This window comes from Rhipicephalus sanguineus, chromosome 2 (assembly GCF_013339695.2).
Source record: "Rhipicephalus sanguineus isolate Rsan-2018 chromosome 2, BIME_Rsan_1.4, whole genome shotgun sequence".
Lineage (NCBI taxonomy): Eukaryota > Metazoa > Arthropoda > Arachnida > Ixodida > Ixodidae > Rhipicephalus > Rhipicephalus sanguineus.
Window position 1 is genome coordinate 2,470,324 of NC_051177.1, and position 17,775 is coordinate 2,488,098.

Here is a 17,775-nt window from a genome sequence, read left to right on the forward strand (position 1 = left end):
ACGCCCACTGCAGGGCAAAGGCCTCTACCATGTTTCGCCAACCAACCCGGTCCTGTGCTTTCTGCTGCCACGTTATACCTACCAACTTCTTCCTGCTCCTTACGAAAGACGGGCGGGGGGCGTTTCCTCTCTGACGAGTAATCGACGGCAGGCCCGCACGCGGGAAGATGTTATCTCATGCGCTGTCCGTGCGACGGAGACAGACGGCCGGCTAGCTTAATCTCCGCTTCAGCCGCGTTCGTCGCCAGCGCTCGCGAGCTTTTACCCGCTTCTAGAATGCGCGTGGTGATGTTATTAATTTGGTCTTTATACAGAAAATTACGGCAATGGCGTCGGCAAAAATCCGCGGAGAGCGTCCATATAATTGTTATCACAATAAACATTTAAAAAAAGTTGAGGAGCCATTTCATTCTGTGAAGTGGATGATAAGCGAAGCTGTTTTGCGCATGGCTAGAGAATGGCAAGGAGGTGACATGGTGGAGGACAGTTTGGTATGTAAGGCCAGGTTGTTAACGTTCAATACGCAATATTAATGCGAAAGCATCAGATGCGTTATCAAACACGAAAATTGACCGTCGGCGGCGTCAATCGATTGATGCAAAAAATAATGTGGTGGCGTCATCATCACGTCATAGATCGTCAAAACTTGTGATGTCATCATGGCGTCATATATCGTGATGTCACGTGATGACGCCATCACGGCATCGTCGCTTTACACTGCTTCCGTAATCGGTGCGCCGATCATGGAGCTAGCGCAAAACCAGGTGAGGTGCAGATAGGTTGCAGAGAAGGAGGGGGAGGATCAACCCGTCGATCGAGAAGAACCTGGCTTTCGCCTTGGAGTTTTCTTAGGGGAATGCATTAGGGACAGTGTGGCTCTTTGGCATTGAGGCACTGCTGTACATCACGGTGTTTGTCTACAATGTCTGCTGATAACCACATAGATGTATTTAGAGTGTTATTTCATAAAGTGCAATTTTATTGATCTGGTATTCTGTTTATTTGCTAGTGTCGAAAATAATCGCCGAGGAGGTTAATTCAGAACACTCAACTGCATGAGCCCTTATTTTTTCATTAGCGAGTGAAGTATGGAGTTCTCCTGAGATGATTTTTTCCATGAGATTTGCAATGAATCGAAATATTTCTAGCCTTCATAAGAGCCCCATAGTAATATTCCGGTGCTTGAATGTTATTGCAATATGCTTCTGTAGTGCACTCCAGGATGTAAAATTCGCTGCTCCAGAGTGCTCCCAGATGCAAAATTATCTGCTCCAAAGTGCTCCAAGATGAAAATTTGGTGCTCCAAAGTGCTCCAAAACGAAAATTTTGCTGCTCCAAAAATTGCTCCAAATCAGAAGTCCTCGGTAGCATCACTGAGATTCCTAGTGGAACATCTTGCAATCACCCTAGACTATACATCATTTTTAAAGTGTATAAGCTGCACATGCTTCGTTGATTTTTTTTTTTTTTTTGGTTTTCTTGTTTTCGCTTGAGTGTGCGCAGAAAGTTGTTCGTAGATAGGAATACATGGACTGTTTGTTCATCTTTACACGTGCATAGGTTATCTTATCACTAGAGTGTGCGCAAAATTTGTTCTTTGATAACTTTGTATTGAGGGTTGATTAATTTCTGTGTTGCTCGGAGGTGCATATATATGAAGTAATTTTCTTGAAATAAATTCAGTAGCGAATGTTGTGTCCCCTTTGTCCCCATCAAAAGTGCGCTACTTCACCATATAGGTATAACGATCTCCGTAGAACATCATTATTTGAAGTGAACTGGCTTTTCTTCCCATAAAACCAGAAGCAAATAAAAGATGGCACCTGCTTCCGCACACCTAACCTGTGGGACACTGCCGTATTCGAAATCAAGAAAGTGGCCTTACACACGGTATCCAGCATGGGCTGCAACAGCCCTGCACTGGGTCCTCTCTTCTCCTGACGCTGCCCATCACTCTGTGGAGGCGTTTGCTCACCGATAGTGAATCCTTGAGAGCTGGTGCACTGAACAAGGATTCTACTAGCCAAGTAACATCTGGGAGGAGAAGGTCTCACGAGAACCTGCATCTCCTAAACCAAGCAGGCCACACATGTCAAAGATGCCGCCACTACGAGCCTAAAACATTACGGCTGTGGAAGAAGGCATAAGGCAACTCAACAGCGGCATTGAAGAGAACGTCCATCCAAGGCCATCGATGTCCTATCAAAAATCGGAAAGCACTGTCGGTACAACTTGTCGAAGGAGAAAAATGCGATTCGTGTGCTCCAAGAAGATGAGAGCGATATTATCCTTCCCACCAACAAGGGTAACACAACGGCCCTGCTTGACAGCGCAGCCTATGAAAAGCTCACGAAAAACCGTGCACCAAGGGTTCAGGGTAAACTGAATAAGCTCCTGGCTGACATCATCAAAGAGCATCGTGCAGCTCATCTGCTTGAATGGTTCCACACTAGGATTTTATGGGCTTCCCGCTCTGTCCAATTGTGGGTTTTACAATCTCTCCACTCCGTGCATTGTCCAAATATCTCCACCGGACTCTGGCTCCGCTCATGAGCGGAACACCATCCGACATGGGGGTCATTCCACGCCAGACGTCCTAGCCATTCTGGCAACCATCTCAAATGTAGTCAAAAAAAAAAAATTGTACTGCATTGGAAACAGTGAATTGCTAGAATACTTTGGAGAGATAAAGATTTTTGGTCACTGTGGGAGCCTTCCAAATTTTGCAGAATGTTGTCTGAGTGCTGTTTGTTAGAAAAATTGTTCTGAAAGTATGATTTCTCATTTCAAAACCAAAGTTGGTTTACATAATAAGCAAAGGCGTTTGTGTAAGGTGTTAGAAGCTCAATAATATTGCTGCAATTTTTATGCCATATACGCCTCCAGAAATTTTGGCAAAAAGTTCTATGTTTGCATTTTTTTTTCCCTTGTAACACTGCACTATGTTTGAATATCCGAGTAATAAATACTTACTCTACGTAAAGCATATATATTGCATTGAAAATATTTTCAAACCACTGAAGTTTCCAAATTTTACGAGAAAAAATCACAAATTTGAGAAAATCGTCATTTTGGTCCACATTGAGACGCAATTTACACCACGTGGTGCTCCAATTAAAAATCAGCTTTATACTTCAATTGAGAGCACATGAATAGTTGTTCTTATATGGGAAGTTTTACCATTACATATTTTGTTTTAAGGAAGGAAATAATTTTTGATGTTTCCCATTGATGGCTATGTTCGCATTTGTTCATACGGCAGCTTCCGCATTGAAGTTCCCTATTGACGTCAACCGGGAATTTCAAAACTTTTCTTTCGTAAAACAAAAATTGTAATGATAAAACTTGCCTGGATTTGAATCTGGCGCGAGCAGCGATTTTTATTCTTTGTGTACATCAGGACTTTTCATTCATCGTCATTGCCGTCCACACCGGCACCAGATATATTTCTGTGACACGGGCGGGCGGGGAGATAGAGATGGTCAAAGTGCCTTTGGTTTGCTAAGGAATGCTTTGCACTTGAAATGAAAGCGCAGTGTAGGGCTCTTGCAGAGCACTGTGAGAAGCATGACCGCAAAATCAATCTTGGTGGTGCTTCTGTTATAAAAACTGAAACTAAACTTGGTGAGAAGGCTCTTGCTTGTCATAGCACATGCCGAACACGCATGCACTCGCTGGGAGCAATGCCTCCGGTATACAAGATGGAAAGGCAACACAGAAGCCGTGGCGAGAGGATAAGAAGCGACGTTGCTTCCATGACCAATACATTCAACCCCCAAAGAAGAAGGGACCGTCCCAAAATGTTGACTTCTCTTCAGAAAGTGCGGCTGGAGCTGTTTCAACTTGTAAATACATTTAACCCAGCCAGGCCGACCTCTGTTGAAATGTGTACATTTAAGCAATGGCATTGAAGTGGTCCAGCTCTGCCTTTCTACTAGTGCAATGGCATTGGCAGCACTAGCCTGCACTAGCTTCTGTCGTTACCCTTCTGTGACAGCAGTGATGCATCACAAATGTTTATCAGGCATTGTTGTGCCATTAAGTAATCTGGGCTCCAAAATTTATGATGCAATAACTACTCACTTTTGCAATGTATGCAAGTGCCGTAATAAGGAAGTGACGTGGGATAGAACAACCCTTTGGTTTCAGTTTCTCATTTCACTATGAGGAGGGGTAGGCATAGCTCGTCATGTTCAGCGACAACCGAGCAAGGCTCCCTTGCTGCTGCCATGGTAACCAAGCACAGTGCAAGGCACTGACAAGGTAAAAAAATGCATGACGTGCACAACAACTGTGTGGTAAAACCATGTCACCGCAGGGCCAGGGCGCAGTTTCGTAGTGTGGAGGACTAATCGATCAAGTCACTGCTATGTCATGTCCACCATGGACTGGTCAGGCGCAAGACAGGGGCACGGGAATTGGTTTTTTTTTTTATATAGAGCATCTGTGTGGCGTGCAGCAGTGTGACATTTGCAAAAAGTGATGAATTTATCTTGGGAGGACACAAGGAATGCATTGTAGTGTCAAACTGAAGGATTTAGTGCCCTTTGATCTGAGAAGAGCATCTCAAAATGAATTGTTGCAGCATTCAGTCTATTTGTCCAAAGATAGCTTGGGCAGTGCTGTCCATTGTGAAACCTTCTCAAAGAAAGTAACATAGTATTACAACAACACATCACTGTCCGATTTGGAATTCACAAAAAAATGCATTCTTGTAGTTGAGCTAGCTGGGTGTCATTGATGTCTGTTATAAAATTATTTGGAAAAGGCAGAATATCAAGTGTATTGTATCGGTTCTTGAGAGACTACAATCAAATGCTATGGTGATGATGAAGATAAGGTGAATTTTTTTTTTTTGTTACCAAAATCAGAGGCATAACCATTATAAAGAAATTTGTGTGCATATGATTTCTGCTTTGTGAGTTTCACGCTTACGTAAAATGTGGGAGACTCGCGTCTTGTGTGTCCATTAGTTTACTTACTCTGGTGGCATTGCAGCAGAACAAACCACATGTTGAAGCCCGCTTACTGAAGATTACATTGTCCTTATACTTGCATAACTCGTTCAAGTGAATAGCTAATGCCGTATCACATTGCAGCATGGGACCATTGAAGAACTTGGCTGACTTTTGCGAATGGCGTTGCCTGGGAGCAAACCCTCGTGACTGGAGACACATCTACAATGCTAATGAGGATGACGACGAAAAGCAAACACTGCTTCATTATGTGTAATGAAAGGAAACATTGTAAGTAACAGTTGTTTTTCACATTATTTGGTTGTGAAGTTTGTATGACTGGTGATTGATACAACTGGCAGGCAGTCACATTGCAGTGCATGCTGTAAGTAGGCTTCCAGATGGGACAGAAGTTGTTAAGGCATGAAACCTTGTTATGGTGTAAGACATTTTTGGGGTGATGTCAATGCACTTTGAGTAAATCACAGAGCTATCATGACATACCTGAGTAGTGTTTCATGCTCTATGGTGTCTTATCGACAGTTGTTGACATGCCTGGTTTACCTGGTGACACCAGATTTACTGCCTATCGTGTTAACGTACACTCATAAAATGTGCAAGCAAAATGGAGGTGAAAATTGTGTTTCAGCTACACTCTTGGCAAACTTCTTCCATGACAGAGGGAACTGCTGGTAAAGACTTGCCGTGGAAAGCTCCCCTTGCTTCATGGTCGCTGTTCCTGTGCACAACTGCTGATGTGAAAAATGTTTTTAGAAGCATTGGGCATACTGTATATTTGCGTAAGATTTTTCTACATTAGAATTGTGGCTGGTTGATATGTTTATAACAGAAGTCGACAACCGATAATTCGGACTCCACGGGGAACGTAAATAAGTCCGAATTATCGAATGTCCGAAAAAACGAATGCATCAGAAAAAAAAAACTTTATAGGCCTAGTGCGCTGCAGCTTTGAACCGAACAGGCAGCGCCACCAGACGCCCGCGGCGGAAAAGTTGGGATTGTCGTTTGTTGCTCCTGGGCGCACAGTCACGGTAGAAACGCAGGGCTCCTCGCCGAAAGGACGTAAAAACGTCGCACTAGTCCGGTACTTTTTGGTACTTTTGCATGCATGGCTGGCACAACAGCTGTAGGAACACCGTTCGGAAGCAACTAGCTTTAAAATTCTGCGGGTTACCTTAGAAGTCGGACGAAAATGAGAGACAACTCTACCGCAGCTGTGCGGGGCTGCGTAACCAACGCCTCAAATTCCGTCCATAAGTGTCCCCACTCTCGTGCGGTTTTTTTTTTTTCGTCCTTTATTATTTATTTTAAATGTGTACACAAGCTTACAAGGTCACAAAGAAATAGGAAGATAGCAGGCTGACAATGGCCACCTAGAGGGGCATTGTGCCTGTCTGCGTCTTCTGCTCTCACGCGTGATTTCTTGCCAGCCAGAGCGGCGAGCAGGGGCAGCCGGTGCGGAATCAGACACAAATGTGCCGCGTCCTCTTCGTTGGGAACGAAAACAGTTCGGTATGGCTCAGCACACGTAGAGCACTGAAAAAGCAAAAGCTCGCCTCCACTCGTACGTCGTAGTCCACGGTTTTCGATTGCACTCTGCATTTCCCAATGTCGGAAGATTCCATCGCACACATCAGTTCTTCTTTCAGACCACACACCGACCACTCGCGTGCAACTTCGTACCAAGCGACCAAGAACTCCTTTTGAAACACACGTTATTGCAATTTCAATCCTACGGAAACCGCAGAACAACACACGATCATCGCTTCTTGTCCTCATGTTCACGCGCGGGCTGGCGGCCTTGGCTGGCGATGCGCTTTCCTAGCAGACAACAACCAGTGACGAACTGATGGGCGCTTGCAGTCTCACTGTCTGTAAAGTGTGTGTGCGCGCTCACCTGTGTGTGTGTCTGCGTTGTGAGCGTGTTTGTGTGTTTGTGGGGGGGGGGTAATCTACTGTTCCCCGCGTGGTGTCCAAGGGACGGAAAAGAACTTGTTTCCGGCGCAAGCAGCTGTGTTTTGTCGGCTTTTTCTTTTTTTTCTTTTTTTTTTGTTGGTAGGTCTCGCAGTTCGTTTTTCAGCAAAAAGACAGACTGAGGGGGGCCTGTCTCTCTCGAATGGCTTGAGGCAAAAAGGGGACGAAGTTTTGTTGAATGCTTACGTTAACAAGAGTCGCTGCATGCTGGTTTTTCGGCTACAGCTTTAAACGGCTGTAGTTTGGGAGGTTTTTCAGACAGGAAGAAAAACAAAAATAAACATAAGTTAGCACAGCATATTTACACACGCAGACAGAAAAAAAAAAAAGAACTACGGTGGCCGTTCTTGGAGAACAGCGGCCGCCGCAACCATAGCCGCTGCCTTGAAACATGCAGACGGGCCCGTAGGCGACAATCCTAACAGTGCGCCGCTAGCCCGATAGAGGGCGAGAGCAGTAGCGCCACCATACCAACTCACGAGGCCTATTGACACTTCAGGGTCCCGGTGACCGAAAAACGTCAATGCGTTGCTGCCCGCACTTCGCTTAGGTGCAACCAAGTCCGCCTGTATCTCCGCCAGTGTGATGTGATCGCTGTACATTGATGAGCTGGTTTCGTTCGTGAAGGCAACGCGTCTGTGTGGTGCACCTTAGCGGTCGCACAAAGAGGCAGCATGAATGGCGGCGCGGCGCGTTTGGGTTCTCGCTGCGTGCACTACACATGCAGCTGCACCAGGCCACATGCACTATCGAGCAGTTGACTGAAGATGCTTATCGTAAGGCTTGTCAGCGATTGAGCCGTACTGGTACGCCGGCCACCTGCCGCCATCACGCCTCCGTGCATTTCCACTGCTTATCAGTAAAGACATCGCCGCACGGCGCCAGTGATAGCGGCCCCTTTGAATTTCCCGTCCGCTTGACCCCATAACGATTCGGCATCGCGACAAAGCTGACTTTCGACTCTGCGACTGTCGCAAAGAGGTCGACTCGCGAAAGCGCTGATTCGAACCTGCGAGATGATAGACGCGGCAGAAGTGGGGGCTTCAATTATTGCCTTTCAGACCTGCAATTTGGGCAGAAAGTCCGAAAAATCGGACGCTGAAGAGTTCTAGCGTCCGAAATTTCCGACGTTCTTGACCATTGACGTCTATGGGGCTGGTGACGGTGCCGCGAAAGCGTCCGAATTTTCAAGCATGTCTGGAAAATCGGGCGTCCGAAAAATTGGCAGTTGAGTGCCGATTTTTGCCGCGTTTGGTTGTCGTCGGCGCGGCCTTCAGCGCTGGCTGTGAGGGCACGGTTGACGCCATTTAACTCAGATCTTTTGAGACAGCAGAGCGTAAAATAAAGCAAGTCTCAAGATAAAAATGAACTGCACGCGCAAGACGCTTTACTGCAGACGCATTCGACAGAATGGCAGCGATAGCAGCGCAGCGCGGAGATACAGGAACCGGAATGTAGGATGTTCGCGATGTCGATACGATTTCCCACAGTTGACCAGTGCCTCCAAGATCAGCATTTTCAATTACAAATCACTGAGGCATAAAGTAGCGATCAAAATAAAGCCTCATAGATCACCAATTAGCTTTCGTTTTGATCTCTGAGGTCATACTTTGTATGGTACGGGTGCCAGAGGAGATAATGGGCGTGTTAAGTTAGCGCGCTCCGAACTCCAAAGGAACACGCTCGAATGCGCTCGAGTGCAACGCCTTCGGAGCTCAGCTACAGTGTACTAGAAAGGGCACTGAAGCGGGCGGCAGCCTCCGCGCGACTCCGGCGGCGTCGCCAGCAGCGGCGGCGCTGCGATCGACCAATCTTGAAGAGGAGCACGTGAAACGTAGCATCCACTGCGACGCTCGCATGTGCTTGGCGCGTGCTGTGTCTGTGGTTCAGATGTTTGCGCGTAAGCACTTCGCTTATTTAGTCTGTATTATCTGCTAAGGGCCAGAAACTACAAGACAGATTGGTTTTGCCACAGATGCAAACGCATTTTGGGAAAGTACTCGCCGCTTGAATAGAGCCACGCTATTGAAAACACGGACACTTTCCATCGCAGTTGAGTCCCATTAGAACATTTTCAACCATTTCAGCAATGAGGATTGAGTTTGTTTAGCTTACAGAACTTGAAAGCGCAGACGAATCTCTGATAGAGAGCGAGCACATTCGGATCTTGGGTAATCACAATAGGGAAGCCGTGTGAGAGGTAATTAAACGTAGCTAGTCACCGCAACTATGAAAGTAAGTTTAAACTAAACAGTTACATGGTGTGCTCATTCTCTTTGCAACCCTTGTCAACAGCATAATATGCAAGGCCTGAAAAAAAATTATCGTGCAAATGAAGAACATCACGCAGAATCAGCTGGACTCGTTGCTGAAACAAATATAATAAAACATTTGTGCCCGAATTTGAACAGTCATATACGCCCACAGCAACAATTTATTTTAAAAAGGACACTGAAATTCACGTGTAGAAATCATGCCCCAAACGCAAGGCAAGCAAGCTGAAAAAAAAGGACTAGCACAGCACTGATGCAGAAAAAGCAGCCGATTGTATTTATATTGACCGTGCTTGCTTCGGCGAGCAGTTAAACGAGCTACAGCATTTCACAAAATGGACACAAGGTCATGGTCTCTGTAATCTGTGATTTAATATGTGACAATGCATCACAGAATACGAGAACACACGTGAGGCAGTAGGGCACAGAGCATTGATATATATGACATTGTGTTTCACACTAATGCGATGAGAGCATTACCCTAGTAATGGGTATAAAAACAACTGAATTACTGTACAAAAGGGAAGCCGCTTGCTTTGACTCAGCAAATCCTCACAGCTGGCAAGGTAAAGCTCAGAAAATAAATAACAGCAGGTGAAGAAGGCAAAAGTATAATGCATGTTGAGAGAGTTGCCATTCACCTAGTTTAGACCGCTTAGATTGAGGTGCTTGGCAGAATTATGTTTCCTCAGCAGATTGGACTTATTCTCGCCTTTCACAAAAAAGTGCAGTCGCATAGCAACGTAAAACCCAACAATGCGTGCTGTCAGGACTTAGCAGTGAATTTCGCAGCCGACCTGCAAAAGGGAAGCATGATTAATTATGTGCAACACATCCATAACACTCTCGCTATGAGATTTGCGTCCACTGAATAACGTTCAATGGCAAATAACGTTCCCAAACGCTTCTTCGCTCTGGGTCTGCGGGCGCTTTAAACAACGAAAGCTTCGCCAGTTTGTTTGCTTTGAGAGTACCCTGTGCCGCATCCAGGAGTGAAACAGTGGTTCATGCGTTGCTTTTAGGAGCCATTCGGACGTTATAGCATCGCACACTGAGAGAAAAGCGGGAGAATAACTTCCAAACAAGTGCGTTCCAGCCAAGGAACCGGCAACACGAGGCACCCGCCTTCAAGATTGAGCGACTGCAGCGCCGCCGCTTCGTTCGCCAGTGGCGGCGTCAGCTGCCTCTATGGGTCGGTGCCTCCGCCCGCTTCACTGTCCCTTTCTAGTACACTGTAGCTCAGCTTAACGGTGATTTCCGCCTACTGCTTTTGGGGGCACGAAAGCGTCACATGGCGAATGTTATGTTGCTTCCGCAGTAGGAACGAGTGGAGAAGGAGAATGCACTTCGTCGGAGGAGAGTCGGAAACACGTCATTTCTTCGGAAGCTGTAACAGGCACGAGTTCTCGCGCATGCCCTCGTGCACCATCTCAGGGTTGGAGTGCGTAGAGCGCGCTCCGTAATCACGCACCGGAAGTCGCTTTTCAACTGTTAAGTTTACAAGAGCGCACTCCGGCGGCTAGAGCGCGCTCGAGCTCCTTAACTTAACGCGCCCAATGGCTGGCGATTTGGCGTGCGCGACAGTCTCGGACAGGGTCCGGATTATCGAATGTAGATCTCGCAGCTGTCCGATATATTGGTCGTCTTTACACATTACTTCTATGGGATCATCGGCGGGGCCGCGCGACTGTCCGAATTACCGAGCATGTCCGATTTATCGGTCGGCGACTGCCATACTTCATTGCCATAATTTTATTGCTTTTATATTTTTCACTATTTAAGAGACCCCAAGAGGATTTGTATGACTGCCTAATTATAAAGTTTAAAATGCTATAGGTAGCAGTGGCCCACTGAGCTTGCCACACCAAGTTGATGCAATCATATTGCATAGTGTTTTTCACTGAATTCCCATTGTGCTCAAGAGGATGAATCAGCCTCAGACTGGCTAACCAAATAGGTGGACTGCCTGAGGCACCTACTGAGCACATTGTTTCTATGGTTTCTATGAATGCCCACTGTAATATTTCTTTAACAAGTGCATGCTGTCACTCCAGAGCAATTGGAGGGCAGCTAAAGGTTATTTGTACAATGAATTGAAGGGTTGTGATGCTGGTTATGTAATTGTGCCGTCCATCTCAGCAACACTGCTTAGCCAGTGTAAAGGGTGAAAATGCCTGAACATCCCTGTCTCATCGTCTGCACTCATCTAGTACCTGCCATTTTTCATCGCATCTAGTACCTGCCCGGCCTCCGCTTCAGATCAAGGAGGTGGCCCCCCCCCCCCCCTCAAAAAAATTTCTACCTATGCTCCTGCTTTGTTGTCCTTGTCATCGTGGTGTTTCATCCTCTGCCCTTGTGCAGCTCATCCCAAAAATCGTACCAAGAAGCCCACCTTTAAAATCCGTTTTCGGGGGGATTCCCCAGTTTTTGGGTGGTTTTCATGCCATGCTCGGGTTGGCATGAATTAGTCCATGCTGGTTGTGTCATTTATAAACGCTTCTCTCATATGCACACACGTTTTTAAGCAGGGTGACTAAATTTACATTTTTGCCTGTTTATTTTTATATCAAGGTTGCAGGAGTTCTCGTCATAAATGTTCTGCACGATTTTGGTGCCATTTCTTTTCACCGTGATAAAAGCATGGCGCACTAATTTATTTTCAACCTTTCATTTTCTCTACTATCTGGGCATTACCATCGCCAGAAGGGTGGATTTCATGGCCAGTCTCTTGACAAACGTGCTCTATACCATCTCCACCGACACCGCGAGACCATGACCTGCAGTTAAATATAACGCTAGAGCAAGCACAGGGCGAGGTCAGCGCACGAGCACGTTCACGTGAGCACCCCGAGCAAGAGCACACGCACTGCTGCTCAGCACAGTGCGAGAGGAGAACACACGCACAAGTGCCTTGGAGAGCGCACGCGTAGCGCGAGCAGAAAACAAAAGAGGGAGAAAGAGAAAGCACGCGTGCATGTGCAGCGAGACAGAGTGCATGCAGCCGCAGTGTCCACAAACAGCTGGCGGAGCGCCATGCGCGACTGCATGAAGAGGTTTCCGAAAAAGGGGGCGCTTTTTCGGAGAGGTGCAGCAGCGCCCCCTGGCTCAGGTTTTCTGGTCTATTGGCAGTGCAACGGACTGCGCAACGCGCTGATGCTAGAAATCAGTTCTGTTTATCTCTGCAAGAAGGTAGCACAATCATTTCCAATGCTTCTTGTAAGTCTTCGGAGGTGGCAGCACCCTCCCAGTGAGCATGCATCGCCATTACGGCGTGATATTTCAAGCAGAAGGTTGAAAACGTACCCGTACGGCAAAGACCCTATAGGACAGAAAATCGTTGCCATACATGTGCAGCGAAAACACTCAAAGGGTTTAGAGAAGCATGGGCACTGGCAACCGATATGCTGCTGCCAGCCAAATAAGTTGAACAATGCGTTGTTCTGTTCTTTATTGCCTGTTTCTGCATTTCAAATTGTACAACAGAGCATGGGAGTGGTACTTAGGAGTAAATAGAATAGTCTACCAAAGTACAATCTAGGTACTCAATGAGGAGAGCTGTAAAGTGGGCAAGTTGGTGTTCATCTGGAAAGGTGGGCTTCACACAGACAGTGGTACAGAATGAATAAAGGACCACGACGTTGTGCTCAACATCGTGTGTCCTTTTTTCGTTCTGTACTACTGTGTGTGTGTGTTAACTAAGTGCGTCTTTCAAGATAAGTAGCTACTCAAATTTGCAGCAGTATGTACTGCTGTTTGAGATAATATTTGTCTCCTCTATGCAATATATTTTATGCAGACCTGTTAGCTGGAACAGCCATAGATTTAATGACAAGGGTTGGGAACATATCTTTTTAAGCATAATGAAAGTGAAAGGGTGTGCTCTGAGCACTTTCTGGTTTCATTTTTCTGGAGTGTCAACATTCCACATAAGAAGTATAAATCAGAAACTAATTAATAATAGTATTATAAATACCATTAAAATTGCTTCACAACAACTATTCGTTTATTCGTTTATTCAGTTATTTACTCCGACTATATTTACGCCACCCATGCCACGCGTTCCAAGACAGAGCTCATCGAACACTGCTGGACAATAGGGCATACCTTCGACTTCAACAGTGTGTGGGGATCCGAGGCGCGCCCGAAGCCACTGCGCGGGCATTTCGAATCCTTTCCCTCTCCCGTTCTCCCGCGACGGCAAGTGGCGCCATTTTGCGCTACGCGCCGACACTCGTGGTGGCGCTGCGCGCGGTCGGGAGAGCCGCGAAATTCGGCGACTGACGCGCGGGCAGGCCGGGACGAACTCTCTCTCTCCTCGGACGCCGCTGGGTAAGCACGTATTTCTTTCCGGTCCAACGTCCCCTTTGGGAATCGCTGGACTGAAGCCTGCCTGGGTGCCTCGGCATCCTTGCAGGCGTGTTTACCTCAGTGTTAGCTCCGGTTCGTACGCTAAGCCAGAGAGCGGTGCCTAGTGCACGTGCGCGGTCGTACCACGCCGAGTCGCACTTGCCGGAGGCCCACGCGTACGGAGATTGCCCTAACTCCCGCGACCAGGCCCAGTGGTCATCGCGAGAGTGAGCGGCGTGTCAAAGCTCGCCATTGCGAGCTGCGACGTGCTTCGCGGAACCCCTTGGTGTATCGTCCGCGCGGGAAGCCCTTTGCTTCCCCGTGCCCCGGGGGCGGACGTGTACTGTGTGTGTGTTGGGGTGCCGCCGAAGGCAAATAAAGTGTTTGTGTGTGTATGTTAGCTCGAACACTGTGTTTATGCTGCGCGGCGCTCAACGCCTTTGCTAGTTGAGCGCGTGCGGAGCGGTGCGCTAAACGTAAGCAGGCGACGGTAGACGCGGCCCTGTGGCTCGCTAAGCCTGAACCCGCGGTAGTCTTCGGCTCCGGTGAGCATCGAGGCTACCACACTGGCGCCCAACGCGGTATCAAAGGCTCATTAAGCCTTTGATTAGACTTAGTCGAGTCAGCACGCCTTTGCGTATCAGGCTCGCCGTGTTACCCGCGTTATGTCTGCTAGGCGTGAGTTTTGTCCGCTGTCGTTTTTAGCAGATACCGCTTTGCTCGAAAACAGGGCCAGTGCCCCCTTCGAGCAGCATGCGCAACAGGCGCTCCCCGAGAACGGTGCTACGGCCGGTATCCCTTTTGAAACCGCGCCGCTTATCGAGCTCGGAGACAGTTCCCCACCGCTCGAACGCGCCGTTAACGCACCGACAGCTTCCTTTGAAGCAGGTGCACAGACGCTGCTGCAAAATGCCGCCCAAATGATACAGGCGCTCACAGGGGCAGTCCAAACGCTTTCGGCTGTTCCGAAACGCACTCATCCCACTGTCATGTTGGCCGTTCCGACCTACAGCGGGTACGGTGATCTGCAAAGTGCACGCGATTACCTGGACTCCCTCACACGTTACCAGAGAGCCACGGGTCTGGACGATCAGGAGGTGCTCGAACGCGTCGTCCCAGCTGCACTGACTGACACGGCGGCTAGGTGGTATCGGCTTTCAGGCCACCGAGCAGCAACCCTCGATGAGTTCCGCGCGGCCTTCCTGCGCGAATTCTTACCCGCTGACTACGAGAGTAGGATGCGGCGCGAGCTCGAGCTCCGCACGCAAGCTCCTGATGAGTCGCTTCAGGAGTACGTACGCGCGATGGAAGACCTTTTCTCTATCGCTGAGCCCAGAGCTTCGAACGAGGAACGCGTCGAACGGGTGATTAGGCAGACGCATCCGACCTTTTCGGCGTACCTGCGCGGCAGCCGCTTCCGAGATTTAGAGGAATTGGCCGCCGAGGCGAAGCGCATTCAAGGCGACATTCTCGCCGCGCGCGCCTATCGCCCGCCACCGCCAGCCAGCGTGGCCCTTGAACCGCGCTGCGCGTGGGGAGGGGCCGTGCCCTCCCCCACGCGCAGCCCGCCGGAGCTGCCTTTGCGGCTCCCGCTAGAAGCGGGCACAGTTGGGAGCTGAGCGATCGCGCTCTAGATCCCTACGCGTACGCGAGGCGCGCAGCAGCCTGTGCTGCACCGCAACTCGACGCGCGCGAGCAGGGACGCTATCCGACCCAGCGCATCGATGAGGGTGACACTCGTCATAACCGATCCTTTGATCAACAGGCGAACCGACCCCTGCCGCTAGAGGCTGCTCCTCCTCGGGAGAGGGGCCGCGACGGCGCATCTTCCCTTTCCCGAGACGGAATGCGCTGCTTCCGCTGCCGCGAGCGAGGGCACATAGCGAGGGAGTGTCCCGTATCTAGGCCTCCTGTGAGGCAGGGAAACGGGGGCGCGGGTCGTTCGTGAAGGCACGAGCGGCCGAACCCTTGCTTCTCCCCTCCGCGTACCGCCCAAGCAGTCTTGCTGGTGCGCACGCGCCGTTTATTTCGGTCATTATTAGAGAGTTTTAGTTTAGCGCGCGCGAACCTGTACGTACGCAACGGCCTGCGCGCTGCGTACGTTAGAGTTGAGGCTGTCTCCCACATTTTTAGTTTACCGTACGCAACAACCGAAACGTGGACTGCGTCTAGGCGTCAGCGCCTTCGTCTCGGCGTGTTTTTCTGCGCCATCTAGTGGCTAAGAAATAAACTACAATATCCGATCATAGTTGACACAAGTCAAGGCACGAGACAAGGCAAGATTTTACGATGGCGCAAATTTTGTTGAGGTGATCTGTGGTGAACGGTGACGGTTGGTACGACTTCTACGAGGCGAGCAGCAGCGAGGGAGGAAAAATGCCTTCCGAGAGCGGTGGCTTTTGAAGGGCGACAGCAGTCTCGATGACATCGAATATCTCCTACATCTTTGCAGCGATCACTGTCCACTGCACTGGGTCCGCGAACGGATTCAAGCTACTCACGTAGGCAAGGAGCTCCAAATCGAGGGCAATTCCGAAATGGACGCGGGATTTATTCGCTGCCGTGACCGCAGTGCCGCTTGTGCTGCTGTCGGACGCAGCCATTTTGCTTGTCTCGACCGGTCGAGATCTCGCGAGAGAAGCGCCCGTAAGGTACGCAACGGCCGTAGCGGGCGCAACGTAAGCGCCGAGATCTAGCGTGCGCATCTCTTGCGCGCGCAAACGCACGCATCTCTCTTAGGTTCAGCGCATGCGCAGTCTTGCTCTCTCTCACCCGTTGCGTGCGCAAGGCCGTTGCGCGCGCTAAACTAAAACTCTCTATTGCCGGCCGCGAATTTTCGGCGTTGCTAGACACGGGCGCGAGCGCTTCGTTGTTTGGCGAACAGGTTTTGTCCCACTTGCGGAAGCACTCGGTGCGCTTGCGGGACAGCCGAACGACATTCACCCTCGCGAAAGGCGTGGCCCAGTCGGCTGGCGCCGCAAGGTTGACTGTCACATGGGGAGATCGAAGGAGACGCACGCGTTTCGTTCATCTTCCAGGGCTCAGTGTTCCTGTGATTCTCGGTCGGGACTTTCTCCTAAAAACCGGTATCGTTGTGGACATTGCGAATGGAGGCTATCGCGACGGACCTTTTTCCCAGCTCAAGCCGTTCATCAGCCCGCCGGCGTATACAACTGCCTGTGCAGTAGATGCGTCGGAACCGTGTCGCGTGCAAAGTTCGGGGGCAGGCCCCTGCGCTATGCGCTCGTCGGCTCAAAATCCCCATCGGGATCGAGCGGCACGACACGCAGAGGCTCCGCATCCTTTGACCGCCTGTGCGACTCATTTGGATGATACACAGAAGGCTCGTTTGTCGGCACTGTTACGCGAGTACGACGAGCTCTTCACCGATCAGCCGGGCTGTACTGAGTTGGTGAGCCACGCGATCGAAACTGGCGACGCGCTTCCTTTGAAGTGTAACCCCAGGCCCGTCAGCCTGGCCAAGAGGCAGGTTATTGACGGCTTGCTGGACGATATGCTTTCAGCTGGCATCGTTCGCCGTTCGTCCAGCGCCTGGGCGTCTCCAATTGTGTTGGTGCCTAAGAAAGACGGCAGTCATCGCCTGTGCGTAGACTACCGCCGTCTAAACGGAGTGACTCGTAAGGATGCCTATCCGCTCCCCACGATTAGCTCCATCGTAGGAAACCTCGGCACTGCGCGGTACTTCACCACGTTAGATGCCTCCAAAGGTTACCTACAGGTCCGGATGGATGAGCGTGACCGGTGCAAGACCGCGTTCACCTCCCACAGAGGATTGTTTGAGTTTACTCGTATGCCCTTTGGTCTTTGCAATGCTCCTGCGACTTTTCAGAGACTCATGGACCGCGTTCTCGGGGAAGCAAAGTGGTCATACTGCATGTGCTACCTCGACGACATCGTGATTTATTCACGAACCTTCGAAGAGCACTTGGCCCATGTTGCCGATGTGCTTGGGAGGGTGAGGGCTGCCGGGATGACGTTAAATCCCGCGAAAGCCCAATTAGCGCAGACTCGAGTTCAGTTACTTGGGGTTACGCTGGGCGAAGGCTCCATTGAGCCCGACAGGGAGAAACTTCGAGCAATCCTCGATTTCCCCGTGCCCAAGGACGTACGCGGCCTGCGCCGCTTTCTTGGAATGGCCAACTTTTACCGGTCGTTCATTTCGTCCTGTGCCCGAGTGCAGGCGC

The 17,775-nt window shown here is 49.5% G+C and overlaps 1 protein-coding gene across 1 annotated transcript in view; it reads left to right on the plus strand.

Moving 5' to 3' along the window:
• The window catches only part of LOC119381022 (palmitoyltransferase ZDHHC17-like), a gene marked incomplete in the record, with an annotated part of 471,788 nt that overhangs the window by 427,493 nt on the left and 26,520 nt on the right, over nt 1-17,775 (plus strand). Inside the window, 1 exon segment of the mRNA XM_049412183.1 lies at nt 5,100-5,246. Within this exon segment, the coding sequence (XP_049268140.1) occupies nt 5,100-5,232 (133 nt within the window).